Source organism: Equus quagga, chromosome 6 (genome assembly GCF_021613505.1).
Source record: "Equus quagga isolate Etosha38 chromosome 6, UCLA_HA_Equagga_1.0, whole genome shotgun sequence".
Taxonomy (NCBI): domain Eukaryota; kingdom Metazoa; phylum Chordata; class Mammalia; order Perissodactyla; family Equidae; genus Equus; species Equus quagga.
The window spans coordinates 1,823,195-1,837,824 of NC_060272.1; the positions used below are offsets into that span (position 1 = coordinate 1,823,195).

General features: G+C 57.8%; 1 protein-coding gene and 1 long non-coding RNA gene across 2 annotated transcripts in view; both read left to right on the forward strand.

The window, feature by feature from the left end:
* The first annotated feature begins 7 nt into the window (after positions 1-7).
* LOC124241114 (uncharacterized) lies at positions 8-6,578 on the forward strand. Its single transcript, XR_006889103.1, has 3 exons — positions 8-74; positions 4,180-4,267; positions 5,200-6,578. It is a non-coding gene; the product is annotated as an uncharacterized LOC124241114 (long non-coding RNA).
* Positions 6,579-7,714: 1,136 nt separating this feature from the next.
* Positions 7,715-14,630, forward strand: part of RASA3 (RAS p21 protein activator 3) — an 87,518-nt gene continuing 80,602 nt past the window's right edge. The window contains exon 1 of the mRNA XM_046664659.1: positions 7,715-7,848. Within this exon, the coding sequence (XP_046520615.1) occupies positions 7,794-7,848 (55 nt within the window). The 5' untranslated portion in view covers positions 7,715-7,793. The remainder of the gene's footprint in view (positions 7,849-14,630) is intronic.

The window sequence follows — 14,630 nt, forward strand, 5'->3', positions numbered from 1 at the left end:
GTCCTCCACCTTGAGGTTTCTTCTGGCCTCGGCTTCCTCTCACAACAACAAGGGTTGGTTCCTCGAAGGGCAAGGTGAGTAAACACGAGGTCGCGCCCTTCCTGTGGGTAGCCACATTGCAGCCTCCTAGGAGAGGATGCGGCCCATGTGCAGGTGCAGCAGGAACAGCAGGTCCACCCTATGGTCTTTTAAAAACATTTTTATTTTGAGATAATTGCAGTTCTGCATGCAATCATAAGGACTAACACAGAGATGCCATGTGCCCTCTACCCGGTGTCCTTCAGTGGTGGCATCTTGCAGGGCTGCGGTGACTGTGGTATCAGATCACAGCTGGGAGACCACACAGACTCAGCCCACCCATCTCACTCAGCTCACACTGGTTCTACATGCATTCGTGTGCATGTCTTGATCTGTGCAATTCTAGCACATGTATGGATTCGTGTGGCCACCACCACTGCCAAGATGGAACATCTCTGTCCAACAGGGCCCTCCTGTGGACTCGTCACAGCCACAGCCACCTCCCCTCTTCCCTGGGCCCCATCGTCCACTCTCCATCTCTACAATTTGTTGTTCTAAGAATGCTGTGTAAATGGAGTCATGTGGTGTGTGTGACAGGCTTTCCTCTCAGCCTGAGGCCGGCCGGGGTCGTGTGTCAGGAGCCTGTGGCCATCTGTTGCTGAGCAGGGTGTGCTCAGTGTCCGCCTGTCGAAGGAAGGGGTGGAGGCTGCCTCTGTGCGGCTTCTCTCACAGGTGGTTCTGCGCACTTGGTGTCGTCGGGGGCATTTCTTCCTCCAGAGGGGATCTCAGTGCGAACATGGGCCCCCGTCACCTCGGGTCACCGAGGCCTCCCTGCAAGCACCCCAGAGAAGGACTGAAGAAGCACCACGTCACGTTTAGAGGGGTGGAGGCCTGGCCAGGGAGCCACACTGATGGCATCCTGAGATCCTGCGGCTGTGTCTGCCTCCCTGGTTCTCCCCCACTGAAAGCCAGGGCCAGGTTGTCACTCAGAGGGCGTGGGAGGAAAAGCCCTGGGGGCAGAGCGTGAAACGCCACCAGAACTGACCGCTTCTGGTTCTCTGTACTCTGGCCGGACTGCTGTTCCGCACACAGCCCGCCCCTCATGGGCCCCACAGCCGCCGTCCCGTGTTACAGATGGAGACGCAGAGATGATCAGGGAGAAGAGGGTGTTCACATGGAACTACGTGGGAGGAATAGGACCTAATTTAAGTGGTGTGTCACACACTAGGCGTGGTAACAGCAGTGTCAGTCAATCATTTTCATACGGTTAAATGAGATTTCTCAATGCCCACAGGGGCCGTGTGGGCCCCAGCGCCCAGCTTTGCCCTCTGCCTCATGCTGTCGCTGGCCCCCTCTGAGGCACAACCTGGCACATTTCCTCTTCAGCAGCTGCCACCCTCCCTCCCTTCTGTGTCACCCACACCCCGGAAGCTGGGAGTAATGACAGCCCAGCCTGCGTGAAGGGCGAGGGCAGTACTGGGCGGGGCCGTGACAGGTGGCTCTTCAGCCTCGAGGAGCCACCGAAGCCTCAAAAATGGGCTCTCAGTGTCTCTGCAGTGCTGCCATTGCACCTGCACCTCGGAGCCCAGGTTGGCCTCCTCTGTCTCTGCTGCTGCACCGTTGTGAACTGAGCTCACACAGGAGGTAGAGAGCTGCGGGGTGGCAAGCACCCTGGTTCCTTGCTGGCCACCCCTGGGTGGGCGCGTGTGTTGTATTTTTCTAATGTTCCCACAGGAGCTCACAAGTGCGGCACACATGCCAGGTGCTCAGTACGGGTCTGCTAAACAAATGACTCGGTAGGCAGAGTAAGTCACCCACATTGTATGGCCGCTGTGTAAAACTGGGTACAAATATTCATAAAACCTTGAAGGAAACAAACAGAAATAAACATACTTGTGTTGTGGTCTGGGCACACAAGTACGTCTTCCCCTTTGAAGTTTCTTTGCTCTTCTGTGGGTCTTGTAGTCTGATGTTTGCTGAAGGACCAGCCTCCCAGGCTGCTGAGAAACCTTGCTCCTGGTTGCCATGGTGCTGAGGACAGTTCGGGACCCGCTGCTGTGCACATCACGTGGTTCCCTGGACAGGGGTCTGCGGGTCCCACGCAGGCTTCCCACGGCTCCCGGGCCCTTGCTCCCGTGGAGCCTGTGCCGTGAGAATTGAGAGTCAGAGCAGAGTCCGCACAGCAAGTCCCAGCCCCAGTGGCGGGAATCAGCTGCCTCTCTCCTTTGCCTCCTGGATAATTTGATGGAGGTTCTAGAAGAAAAAAAAAATACATAGCTTCCTGTCATAGCCAAGAAGAGATTCTGAGTCTAGCAATTGCTGATTTCAAGAGTGTCTTCAAAAAGCACCTTGATATTTGGCTTAACATTGTCAAAAGTAACAAGTTAAACTTTATTATGATAAAAACCAAATAGTTTGAGGGAAAATTCTTCATAATCAGCAGTCGAGGTCTCAGCACCATCGGCTGTGTGGGGCGACGTTGCCCATTGACTCCAACTGGCAGACCCACCAATGCTAATCAGCACCAGTGCAAACGCTGCCACGGGGTTATCGTGAGGGCAGGACAGGTGTGGGCTGTGCCAATGGTTCCCAGATCTTGCTGGCTTCATACACAGAATTTACTTCCCACTCTCAGGAAGATGGCTGCAGACCCAGCCGCTTCCAGGCAGCCTCCTGCAGGCCGCTACCAGGGCCAGGCCACCCCAGCTTCTCTCTGGGTTTCAGAACGAGGCCTCCATCCGCAGTGGGAGAGACACTGGGGACACTCGGGCACTCAGCTTCGCCAGAGCGATGGTGCGCTCTCATGTCTCCAAGCACACAGCTCTGCGCTGGATGCGAGCAGGGAGGCAGTGCAGCCCCCACCCTCCAGCGATGGGCGCACCAGTGAGGCCTTCCGCTGCCCTCCTTCAGTGGACAGGTGGAGTGTGGCTGCATGGTGCCCTCGCCCCCAGAGTACTGGGCCTCCTGTGCACAAGCAGTGGCAGCTTCATGTGGATGCGGCCACTATTCAGCTTCTCCCCTCTGTGTAGCCCAAACAGCTAATACGCAGAAAGCTTACCGAGGGTGTGCTGTGACTCATCTCTCTGGACTTTGCGCACTTCCTCTCCAAGCTGTCGGTCGCTGCAGAGCCCCATTCTTTGACGCCCAGGTGTCTGAATAGATTGTATCAGAATTCTGATTGAATGTTATATTCCCAGCTTTTTTGTGAGACAACAGGAGAAACCACCACACTCATTCCACAGGTACTAGTTGAGATTTTACTATGTGCCAGGCACTGAAGCACGGCAGCAAAGGTGAGTCACTGAGACTGCAAACGTCCTTTTAGGGGAGTGCAGAAGAGAATTCTGTCAAAGAGAGAAAAGGTAACAGTGAGTTATAATACAGAAGGGATTAGAGGTTCTTTCTATGACGTTGTCGCCTTCTCCTTTAATCTCTCAATATTTTCCTCTCTTATTATCACAGCTCTAGGGGAACAGATTCTAAGTCAGAAAATGAATGATCAATTCCTCTGTGCAGAATGCGGATCTGAGGAGGCACAGTGCTTGCACAGCTCTGTGGAGGCTGAGTGTGTTGAGGGAGGGGTCCTGGAAACTGCTGCACAGGGAAAGAGAGGCCCGTGCTCACAAGGCACCTTGCCCACTGATGGGGGAGCCCTGAGTCTTCATAGATTTGTTTCCTCCCTCTGAGCATATGTGTCTCAGAGCACTGATGTGTTATCAAAGCCTCCGATGAACTGCCAACTTCTTGCTCATCTGGCCCGATCAGTACAGCAAACCAAGTCAATGTTGTGCAAACACCCAGGTAGTCAGCTGTCTGGACTATATTCTGACTGAGGGCAGGAAAGCCCAACGATGGCGCGAGGTCATAAGTGTGCTAGTCTGTGATGTGTGGTGTAAACTGCTTCTGAATCTCCTGACTTGGGATGGAGAAGAGTGGATTTGTCAGCTCCATGGCCGGACGCCACAGGCCAGAGGCTGTGCTGATGTGGCCTGGCAGTGGCACCACACCTGGCACAGCAGTGCAATGGAGGCTCCTGTGTGGTTGAGTTTGTGGTGGTCTACCGTCATCCTCCAGAGCCCATCTGGGGTCAGTGGTGGGACTGGTGAGTTAAATGACCCTCTAGGTCTTTAAGGGCAGCCTCCATCTCTGTCTTTCCCCCAGGATGCATCACTGTTCGTGATTTTCCATCTCGGCTGCCTCTCGGCCTTCCCTGCTTGGGTGGCTCTTAACCCACAACCAAGGAACCCAGGTGGGTATTCTGACAACTGTCACACATGTCCACACCAGTTTTCCTTTGGGGGCATGGGAGGTGAGCACTTGGATACACTGGACCCACTGTGAGCCACTCCTGGGCCAGGATGCATTTATTTCCTGGGCCTCACGAGTCCCGCTCTGACAGGGGCATGATGACCTTTTGGGTCCCTGGGTACCAATGTCACCTCAGACCCTGGGCCTAAGAGGCCTTGACATGTCCAGGTGTGCAGGCCCCTTGGGGGAGTTCTAGGGGAATCCTTACACATGCACTTGAATGGGTCCTCTCTTCCAGTCAGTGGGTTCTGGGGATGGAAACTGGGCAAGGGATTGAGATATTTTATTGGGACACTTTCTTCAGCCTCCCAATACCCATCTTTGACTTCCTTTGGTTGTATAAACTGAGTGATACCCTTGCTGGCAGGCTCTCTGTCCTGCCCCTACATGGTGCTCGGCTGGCCTGCTCTACAGCTCTCTGCAGTTCAGGGTGCTGGGGCTGCTTGTTGCCATAATTGCAACCACCTTGCTTCTGATGGCTAAACGTCACCACCTGGCCTCCACTATGTCCCCATCTGATCACCCTCATTGCTGTCAGGAGCCCAGTGAATGGCTTCTCCACCCTCAGCCCAGTTCCACAGTGGCCAGCTACAGCTGAGGGTCTCCGGACTACGTTTGCAAACAGGGTGCCCTCTGGGCTCTGTGGAGCATGTTTACTCTTCCATGCCACTTCTCCAAGCCTTTGGTCTGCCGTGACCATTTGGAATTTCCACCTCGTTTAGTGTGGGGCATTGCTTTTTACAGGCTTCCAAAGCCCATACTAGTGGCATGGGGGTACTTGCCAGAGTAGCAAATCCCCTATCATGGTTGAATGATCCCATATAAATAAAGCCTAACCTGATCAACCTTTGTGTTCTGCCTCCCTAAATCCAGTGTCCTCTGGATCTGGTTCTGCATGCACTCTCCCAGCTCCTGCTGGTACATGTTTCCTGGGTCCTGACGCTCGTTTGCTGACAGGTCCTTCCTTCCTCGTCAGACCCTGAGCTTCTCCAGCTGCGTGACACTGATGTCGTGGAGGAGCAGAGCTGGAGCAGATCACTGGGGAATCCGTGTCGTCATACAGACATCTCTGCGTCATGTTCCAGCACAGATAGAGCATTTGCCTTCAACAGGGAGAAGAAGGACACCTCTTCGGGTCCAGAAGATGTAGGGAAACCTGAGGTTCAAGAATTTGAGTGTATTGATCAGATGACCCTCCCTGAAGCCTCAGGGTCTCCCTTCTTCCCAACCAGGTCCTGACATTGGGCAGCAGCCTCCCTTGGGTTGAGGGCTGCTGTCTTTAGGACTGAGTCTTGATCCATGGCTCTTTTTGGTTCTCTGGCTGCAGGAGAGGAGAGTGTCTATATGGCACCAAGGAAGCCCTCTTTTTGTCACTTTTTTTTAAAATTGGAGATCTTTTCATTGCCTTGTTCTTGGCAAGAGCTGCCTGATTCCGTAATGCAGATGGTTGCTGCTCTTCCCAGCCACTCCGATGCCCTGGATGCGGCACCCAGCAGTGTGTTTCTTTCATTGGGCTTCCACCCTGGCTCAGTGCTACTACTGCCTGGCAGGGCTGTGGTGCCACCAGTGATGTGCCACTTGGCATTCTGTGCTCAACCCCACCATACAGGCTGCTCCTGGAACACTTCTGGCCCCACCATCTTCTGCTGGGCTCCCCTGGACACAAACTCTGAAGCAGAGGTTTGTGTGCAAGAGGTTATTGGGAGTGTTCTCGGAAGAAAAGTCCTGTGAGCGTGGGAGGGAAGAAGGATCGGGCAGAGGAGTATCTTGACCACTGTGCAGGTCTGCGGGGCCTCGGCTGACCCTCTGGGATGCTCAGCAGCTGGGGCTGCTGGTTAGTTGTCTTGATGGAGGCAGAGCCTTGGTCTTGGGGACTGGGGGCATCTGGATGGCGCACGACAGCACACCCTACAGAAGCCTCTGAGGTCTCAGAGTTAGAGGCAGCAACGGTGGAGTTTGAGCCAAGGAAAAGCTGCTGTCCTAACTTGCATGTTAAACTCGCAGTAAACACCATGTATGGAGGTCTTGACGGGATGAAGTCAAGCAGGTGACGAGGACCTGGAAGGAGACTCAGGTAGCCACGGTGAAGAATGCTTAGTAACCCTTTTCACGTGTACCTAAGCCTTTTTTTTAGGAAATGAGGATAAAACAGTGAAAAACCAGGCCTTGTCTTCAGGAAGCTTGTGTTCTGGTGTGTGCAGGGTGTGTGTGGGCTACCCAGATGGGGGAGGGGGGAAGTCAGGGGAGACACAGACCATACCTGAGGCAAGGAAGGAACCCCACAGAGGCCTGAGGGTCAGGAGGGCAGACCCAGGGCACTTGGCTTGTGTGAGCAGCCACTGCGCTGGGAGCTAGGGCAGCCTGGGAGCCAGGGTGGCCAAGGCCAGTGGACAGCAGAGGAGCAGGAGGGCAGATGGCAGGCATGGGGAGCTGAGGCTGACACGCAGAACCTCCAGACTGCGTGCTTCTCCAGACCCCATGGCTGCCCTGTCTCTCAGGTCACCTCCTGCTTCTCCATCCCCTGCAGCTGGCCTTCTCTGGACCACTGCGAGGGCTGGGTCCCGCCAGGGGATTCTTTTCCTTCGATACCTTCGTGTTTGAATTTCTTAAAACTCTGTGCATGTGCTAGTGTTAAATCTCAAAACCGAGTTAATCATACAGAGCCTCACAGTGTAAGAAAACGGAGGGAGGGGAGGGGGCACAGGGCGCCCCTGGCCCCAGATCTCGCCGGAGCTGGGCGGTCAGCAACGTGGGACTGTCGGCAACACGGGACGGCAGGGGCGTGGGCGCCAGGACCTACGCTAAGGCCGCCCTCGCAGGCCAGGCAGCTCCAGGAGTCGGCCCCCCCCCGCCGCTCCCCCGTTCCCTGCTCCCCGCCCCACGTCCCCTCCCGCGCCCCCGCCGGGTCCTCCCCTCGCCATGTTCTCCCCGCCGCCCGCCTGGTCCCCTGTGCTCAGTTACCCCCTGCCCCCGCTGGGTCCCTCTCACGCCCCGCATCCGGTGGCCCGTGCTGAGCTCCCCGCCTGCCCCCACGGGGTCCCTCGGCCCGGTCCCCCTGCCGTGTGCCCTCTCCGCGGTGAGCCGCTCCCGGCGGGGTCCCTTCCGATCCTTCCTTTGAGGCCGACCCCGCCCCTCTCCAGACCTCGGCCAATGAGGAGACGGAGTTGGACTGTGGGCGTAGCCACCTCGCTCCCGCCTCCTAACCCTCAGCCAATGGGTAGTTGGGGTTGTGCTGTGGGCGGAACTGTCCAGCCCCCGCCCCTCCGCGGGCCTCGGCCAACGGAAAGCTCGACAAAGCTGTGGGTGGGGACGCTCCGCCCCCGCCCCTGCCTCCAGCCAATGGAGTGTGCGTGGGCGGGCCCGGGGGCGGGGCCACCGCGGGCCGGGCGCGGGGTCGGACGCAGAGCCGGGAGCTCGGCCGCTGGGCTCCGGCTGCTTGCGGGGCTCGGCGCCAGTTCCGGGCAAGCATGGCGGTGGAGGAAGAGGGGCTCCGGGTCTTCCAGAGCGTGAAGATCAAGATCGGTGAGCGCCGGGGCCCGGGGCGGGTCCTCACGGGGGCTCGGGCGGGCGCTCTGCCCCCGACCCCAGCGCTGGGCGCCTCCTTCGCTGCGGGCTCCACTTCAACCCTCCCCTCCTCCGCCCGGGACGGCCGTCCTCCCCCTCGACCCTCCCCACCTCCCCCGGGGACGGCAGTCCTCCTCCTCGACCCTCCCCGCCTCCCCCGGGGACGACCGTCCTCCCCCTCAGCCCTCTCCGCCTCCCCCCGGAAGGTCGTCCTCCCCCTCGACCCTCTCACCTCCCCCTCGACCCTCCTCACCTCCCCCGGGGGTGGCAGTCCTCCCCCTCGACCCTCTCCGCCTACCTCCCGGAAGGCTGGCCAACCCCCTCGACCCTCCCCACCTCCCCCCCGGACCGCGCTCCCCCCCATCGACCCTACCCCCCCCCCCCCGGGATGGCCATCCTCCCCCTTGACCCTCCCCGCCTCTCCTCCCCCTTGACCCTCCTCACTTCCCCGCAGGACAGCCGTTCTCCCCCTCGACCCTCCCCACCTCGCTGGGCAGAGCCGGGCCCGTGCGCCTCCTCAGGCCCCGGGCAGTGCGGTGCAAGGCAGGAAGCGGTTGTCCGCTAGGAGCTTGTGCCTGTGTGTGTGTGTGGGTGCGTGCACTCCCGTGGGGACTCTGGATAGTGCATTTCAGTTGCCAAATGCACGGCCTCAGGGTGCTCTGTCTCCCCCAGCTGCTGCACCCAGAAACTTGCTTTCCTGAATAAATAAAGCTCTTCCACTCCCCCCATCCCAGGGCCATGGGGCTTCCTCCGTCTGCTGGCTGGTGTGTGTGTGTGTGCATACATCTGTGTTGTTCTTGTGTGTGCACACATCTCTGTAGGTGGATGTGTGTGCATGTATGTGTTTGTGTGTGCTTCTGTCTGCGAGTGACTGTGCTCTGGCCCAGGGCTTCCTCAGGGCCAGGTGACACCGGAGCCGCCACAACCCCCTCCTTCCATTGAGAACTGGCTACCAGGGCCTGCCATTCAGGCGGTGTCACCTGGAGGAGTCTCCCTTTCCAGCTGGGTCGAGAGCTGGGGAGGGAAATGAAATGCAGATTGTGGAGTGGGCTGGAAGGCTATATGGGGACTTCCTGGGTTTATCTGGAGAGATTTGCTTTCTTCCACTTCTATCTTGGGAGGGTGATGTGCAAGTCCCCCACAACAGGATCAGTGCCTGGAGTGAGTTACGCGTTAGTGCCGTAGATGTGCCAGATGAGAGGACTTCTGAGGCCCCAGTGTTGCCTGCCTTCAGGGTCCCTCCTGCCCACTGACCTCCCTGCCCCAGGCACGCTCCACATTCCAGTCCGTTCCCACGTGAAGAGGGCCACGAACACAGCCAGGCACCAGTGCCTGAGTGTCAGTTGTTGATGACACGACGCTGCCCGAGGAATTCCAGCTTCCCCTGTCAGCGTGTTGCTTCCTGTCTGCTTTATTTTGGTTTATGGATCATCGCTGGGGCGCTGCTGACATTTGGCTCAGCAGTACCGCGACAGGATGTGGCAGCACCGCGGACGCAGACGAGTCTGCCCCAGAGGGCTTCTCTTGTTTACTGGCTGAACTCTGCTGTCACTTTCCCCCTGAAGTCCTGGCCGGGAGAGCACCTCTGTGGGGCCCCTGAGCCCGAGCTGCGATGCTGGAGTCACAGCAGGGAGCAGTGCGAGCTGGCACCCCCAGGACTGAGTGCTTCCTTCATCGGGGGCAGGGGGGGCCCTGGGTGTGGCTGTGGGGGACTGTGCCACGCTTCCTGTGCAGCCAGCAGCAGTGGTTCTGCGAACTTTGTGGTTCAGGCCCAGCACAGCTGGCCTAAGACTCAACTAAGGAGGGTTCCGGAATGTGGTATGTGAGCAGAGGGCTGAATTCTTTCCAGACAGCTAGTGTGTGAGGCAGGAGGATGAGGAGACCCTGAAGGTCAAGGAGAGCATCTCCACTGGCCCGTTTGTGCGCAGTGGGTCCCAGACCCCAGCGTGGAGGGGCCTGGCATAGAAGGGAGGGGGTTAAAGATGCTGCTTGGTTAGATGTCTCTTTTGTGCTCTTTAAATCAGTAAGAGAATGCCCGGCTCAGCTGAGGATTTGGGCAGTGGCTGGATGTCTGCCGTCCCTAACCACACGTGGGGACCAGGGTCAGAACATTTGCAGGCACCCCCCCACCCTGCCTCATGCATGGGGGCTGGAGCAGACGGGATAGGCCAAAAGGCCATGCACCAGCCGTCCAAATCCCTGGACGTGGTTCTGGCTCCAAGAGGCCCATTTTCTCTGGACTGCAGGAGGGAGTTGTCTGTGTCCCACTGTTGTAGCTGGGGCGTGCAGGGAGCATGGGCCTATGCACAGCGGGGCGAGGCATCTTCCTGCATGGGAGCACATAGTCTAGGCTGTGCTGCCGAGGTAGGGCCTGGGCTGGAGACCCCACGTGAGCTGTGGGTGGGCTGGTTTGGGCTTAGTCTTATTGCAGGGAAGGCTGTTCCTAGATGGGATGAGAAGAATCCTGAGCATGGCCAGTGGTGCACTGAGCTCTCCGTTTCTTTCCTTAGTCCTCTGTGGCCAGTCGGCTCTGACTTGCCTGAGTGCCCTGGGCTGGAAGGGACATCGCTGATTTGGAGGAGAGGCCAACGTGTGGGGATCGCACGACACACGGTCACACATGCACTCGTGTCTCCTTGTTCCAGAGACGCTGGCTGCACATCCATTCATCTCTGAGCCTTGACTCCAGGCTGGCTGGCTGCGTGCCCCTGTCTACTGCTGGCCCGTGGGGTGACCCAGGGCAAGTGTCCTCCCCTTGTGTAGCCTCATTTTCCGTTTGCAGAATGTAGGCCATTGTTGTCTGCTGCGTCCCGCGGGGGTTTGCAATGTGTGCTGCTTAGGCTTCCCTTGGCGCTCGCCCCTCACTCCAGAAAAAGGAAAGAGAAATTCTCCCACAATCATGCCGGTGAACACGGTCAGTGCTCCTGTCCTGAGAAGCAGGTGGAGCGTCTTTGGGGTGAAGAGCTTTAGGTGTGGGGTCACTGCCTTCCAGTTCTTAAATAGTTTTGAGGCGTGTGAAGGTCCTTGGTCTTGTTGAGAGGCTAACGTTGGGAAAATGGGAAGAATCTCTTCCTTTTTTTTCCTCTTCCTCTTTCTTTTTCCTTCCACTTTTTGCAAATGAGATAATACATAAGGAAGTGCCACATGAGAGTACGGTATTTGTACTTTATCTATTTCCAGTCCTCATCTTGGAGAACCCGTTGCTTCCCCAACTTACACGTTGCAGAGTCCTCTTGGGTGGTTCTTCTGTACGGTTAAAAGCTGCCAGCGCTGTCTGTGGACCGCAGTTTCTCGCGTCCTGTGGGGCTGAGCGTGCTTCCTGCGAGGCGCTGCCTTGAGGAAGCAGCTCCTGACTTTCCATGACTCAGCACTCCGGCGAGGAGGGGAAGCGCCTCGTGCCTCGGAGACCTGCTGGCGGGTGGCCACGGGGGGAGAGCCCAGGCCAGACGTTCCCGCTGAGCCATGTTGCTGTGGACACGACGCTCCCTGGGCATCGCAGTCTAGCTTCACTTCCAGTGATATTTTCCTTTTCCGTAGTAGTTACTACCGATAGTTTTTAAGAGCATCATCTTGGAGGCCAGCCCTCTGGCTGAGTTCGCCTCTGCTTTGGTGGCCCAGGGTCTGCCCGCTTCGGATCCTGGGTGTGGACGTGGCGCCCCTCATCAGGCCATGCTGAGGCGGCGTCCCACAGGCTGCAACCAGAGACACTCACAACTAGGATATATAACCATGTACTGGGGGGATTTGGCGAGAAGAAGAAGAAATAAAAAAAGAAGATTGGCAACAGATGTTAGCTCAGGTGCCAATCTTAAAAAAAAAAAGTGGTGTCTTATCTTCATAAACATGTTCAATTAAGAGCAGTATACAAAGGTGTTCTCTCAAGCTGAAAAAGAAGTCCAGCCTTGTGCTCCAGGGGAGAAGGTCCTCTTGCTCTGTTAGTGGTTCCTGCCCTTAGGCTTAAGGGTGCGTTTGGGTCTGCCTGGTGTGCTGGCGTGTGTGCCATGGGAGGCGGGCTCCGCCTGGCTCCGGCTCTGTCTCCTTCCCTCTCCTTGGATCCTGCGTGGCAGCCCCTGGTGCTCACTCTCTTGTTCCTTCTCCGTAAGACTAGAGCTGGTCCACCAAGAAGGGCAGAGGCAGTCCGGGTCTTGCACAAGCACGTCAGGACTGACGGTGCCTCCTGTTCAGCAGGCCGTGGTGCTCCGGGCCTGGGCAGCCTGCCCTCGCTCTTGCCTCCCTCCACCTAGGCACAAACATCATCCCACTGGCACAGGAGGTCCCTCAGGCAGATACTGAGGGAGATGGGAACAGGGAAGTTCTGCACCTCCCTTGGCCGTGTGGCTGGTGAGGAGGGCCTGGTGGCAAGCCCAGACCACGGAGCCCTGGGTCTGCGCTGCTGAGAGTGGGATGTTTAACCGATTTCCTCCGGGGAGGTGGGAGTGCCCATCAGCCCTGTGAGGGCGCGATGAAGTGGGGATCCCGCTGAATACGCTGAAATGTTTGCGTTAGGACTGGAATCTTCACAGCAGACCTTGTCTTCTCTGTTAGAGAAAACACTCTGTGCATTTAGGGAGTGACATCGGTGACATGAGCTCAGTGTGTGTGTTTGACAGCAGGAGGGGCTGTGCTGGCCACACACAGTTCTTGACATCAGGGATTTTATACTCTCTTGAGCTCTCTGAGGCTAAAATTAACCTGGATATTCTATTAACCAAGCTATTTTTAACCCTGAGGCCTAATATGAGAACTGGGCTATGCATGGGGAGCCCTGGGCTCTGGGGCCGGGGGTGGTTTCAGCCCACGACTCCAGGTTTTCCCCGGGAAGGGAGTGGGTTTGCTGTGCACATGAGAGTGGAGAGGGATACAGACTTCATTTTAATTTAAATCCTCACGACTCCATGACTGTGAAGTCCAGGAAGGGAGACCCGGGGGACTTAGGAACCTGCTGGTGTGGCCAGCCTGTGAGGGCGGAGCTGGACTAGTGCCTGTCTGTGGACTGCCAGCGTCCTGCCCTCACCACCTGGAGCTGTCTTTCCTCTCCGTGATCTGGGGTCTGAATGGTGGAGGGACTGCAAAGGGCTGGGGAGAGACTGGTACCTTTCAGGACAGGAGGTGGCCAGTGCTCTGAGGGGAGGGAACAAGCCACCAGCTCCTGTGGGTGGACAGCGGGGGTGCAGGCCTGGATGCTCTGAGGCGTGGCAGTCACTGGCCAAGGAGAAGCTGGAGAAGAGGGAATCGAGAGGATGCGATCTTGAACAGAATGCAGAAATCCAGAGATGTTTCCTTGAGCAGAGCCCCCCGCCCCACTACAGCCTAGCACACTGGGAGAAGGCTCCTGTGGCCCTGTGAACGGGTCACTTGGCTGGAGCATGGCATTTGGTAGAAAACGCGTAGGTTTGCTCTCTGAAGCTAAGTAGGCCTTTGTGTGTGTAAACGCTCCACCTTCCTGCAGGTACTCTGGGCATCAGAACACGGGTGCCATGTTTTAGTCCTGGGTGTGTTTCCTGCCAACACCTGAGAAGTGAGGTTTGTGAGTGGCACTCGAGGCCTTGTGCACCCTCTGTCCAGGCGACTGTGAAGGCGGGTGCAGGCTGCAGTGGCCGCTGTGGGGCCGGAGCCCCTGGGAGCCATTGAGGAGGGGCGGTGACTCGCGCCTGGGGATCCTAGACGAGCCCAGGCTGTTTCTCGCTCATTCTGCGACCGAGACCGTCTGCTAAGCCCCCTCTGCCTCAGGTTCTTCATTTGTCCAAGTGGAGAGGAAGAGCTTTTGTGGAGCCCCGAGAGCTTGTGTGGGCAAAGGTAGTTCCCTGACTGATCCCTCTGGGCGGGAGGTACCCCTGTGGGTGGAGTTCAAAGCTGTTTGCAGCGAATCAGGTTCCAGCTCAGCAGTTGCAGCCGCAGGAGAGCTGCCCCTCCAGACCGCATGGGCGCATGGGGGGTCAGGAAGGGGCAGGTGGCCGCCAGCCTGCCTGAGGCGTTTCCAGAAGCAGGCAGTCATGGTGGCGCAGAGCTGGGCAGTGGGCGCAACTGGGGGCAGCGGTGGCTGGCTGGCCACTGTGGTGTTGCAGACGGGCCTCCGGCCTCTGGGTGGGAAGAGCAGGGCTGGCAGGCTGGCCCCATGGGGACTTGACTGTCACCTCCTGTAGGCGTGGGTTGCCGCTGGAAGGTCCAGGCTGAAAGAGCAGATGTGAGATGTGGCGCTGGAGTGGGGTCCTCGCTGGTTGTCCAGTCTGCCTCCCAATGTCAGAGTCGAGGGCTGGACTTGGCACAGGAAGGAGCAGCTGGCAGCGTCACTGGGTGTCCTCGCTGTGGCCAGCGGTGGCGATGTCCAGGAGCACTTGTGTGGCTCCACTGCGGTCTGCGGCTCAGCGAACAAAGCACTGAATGTGGAGACCAGTTTTGTGGGAGTGAAATGCTGGTGGAAAGGGAGATGCTGTGATAGTGCTTCCTCAGCGCGGGTACCCTGCCGCTTCCCGAGAGGGAGAACCAGGCCAGGCCACGCAACAGCAGAAGTCCCTGGGCAGGACGTGAGAGGAGAGCATCGGCAGAAAGTGAGCTCATCCTCTTACAGAACGAGAAAGCCCGGAGGAGCATGCGCGGTGGGGGGCCGCCCAGGCTCGGGGGACCCGGGGGGAACCCTTGTGGAAATGCTTCTGCAGAAAGAGTGAAGCGAGGAAGAAATTAAAGGTCTGTTTCGAAAAAGCAAGGCTCTTACTCAAATACGTGTGTGAAGTTATGCGCAC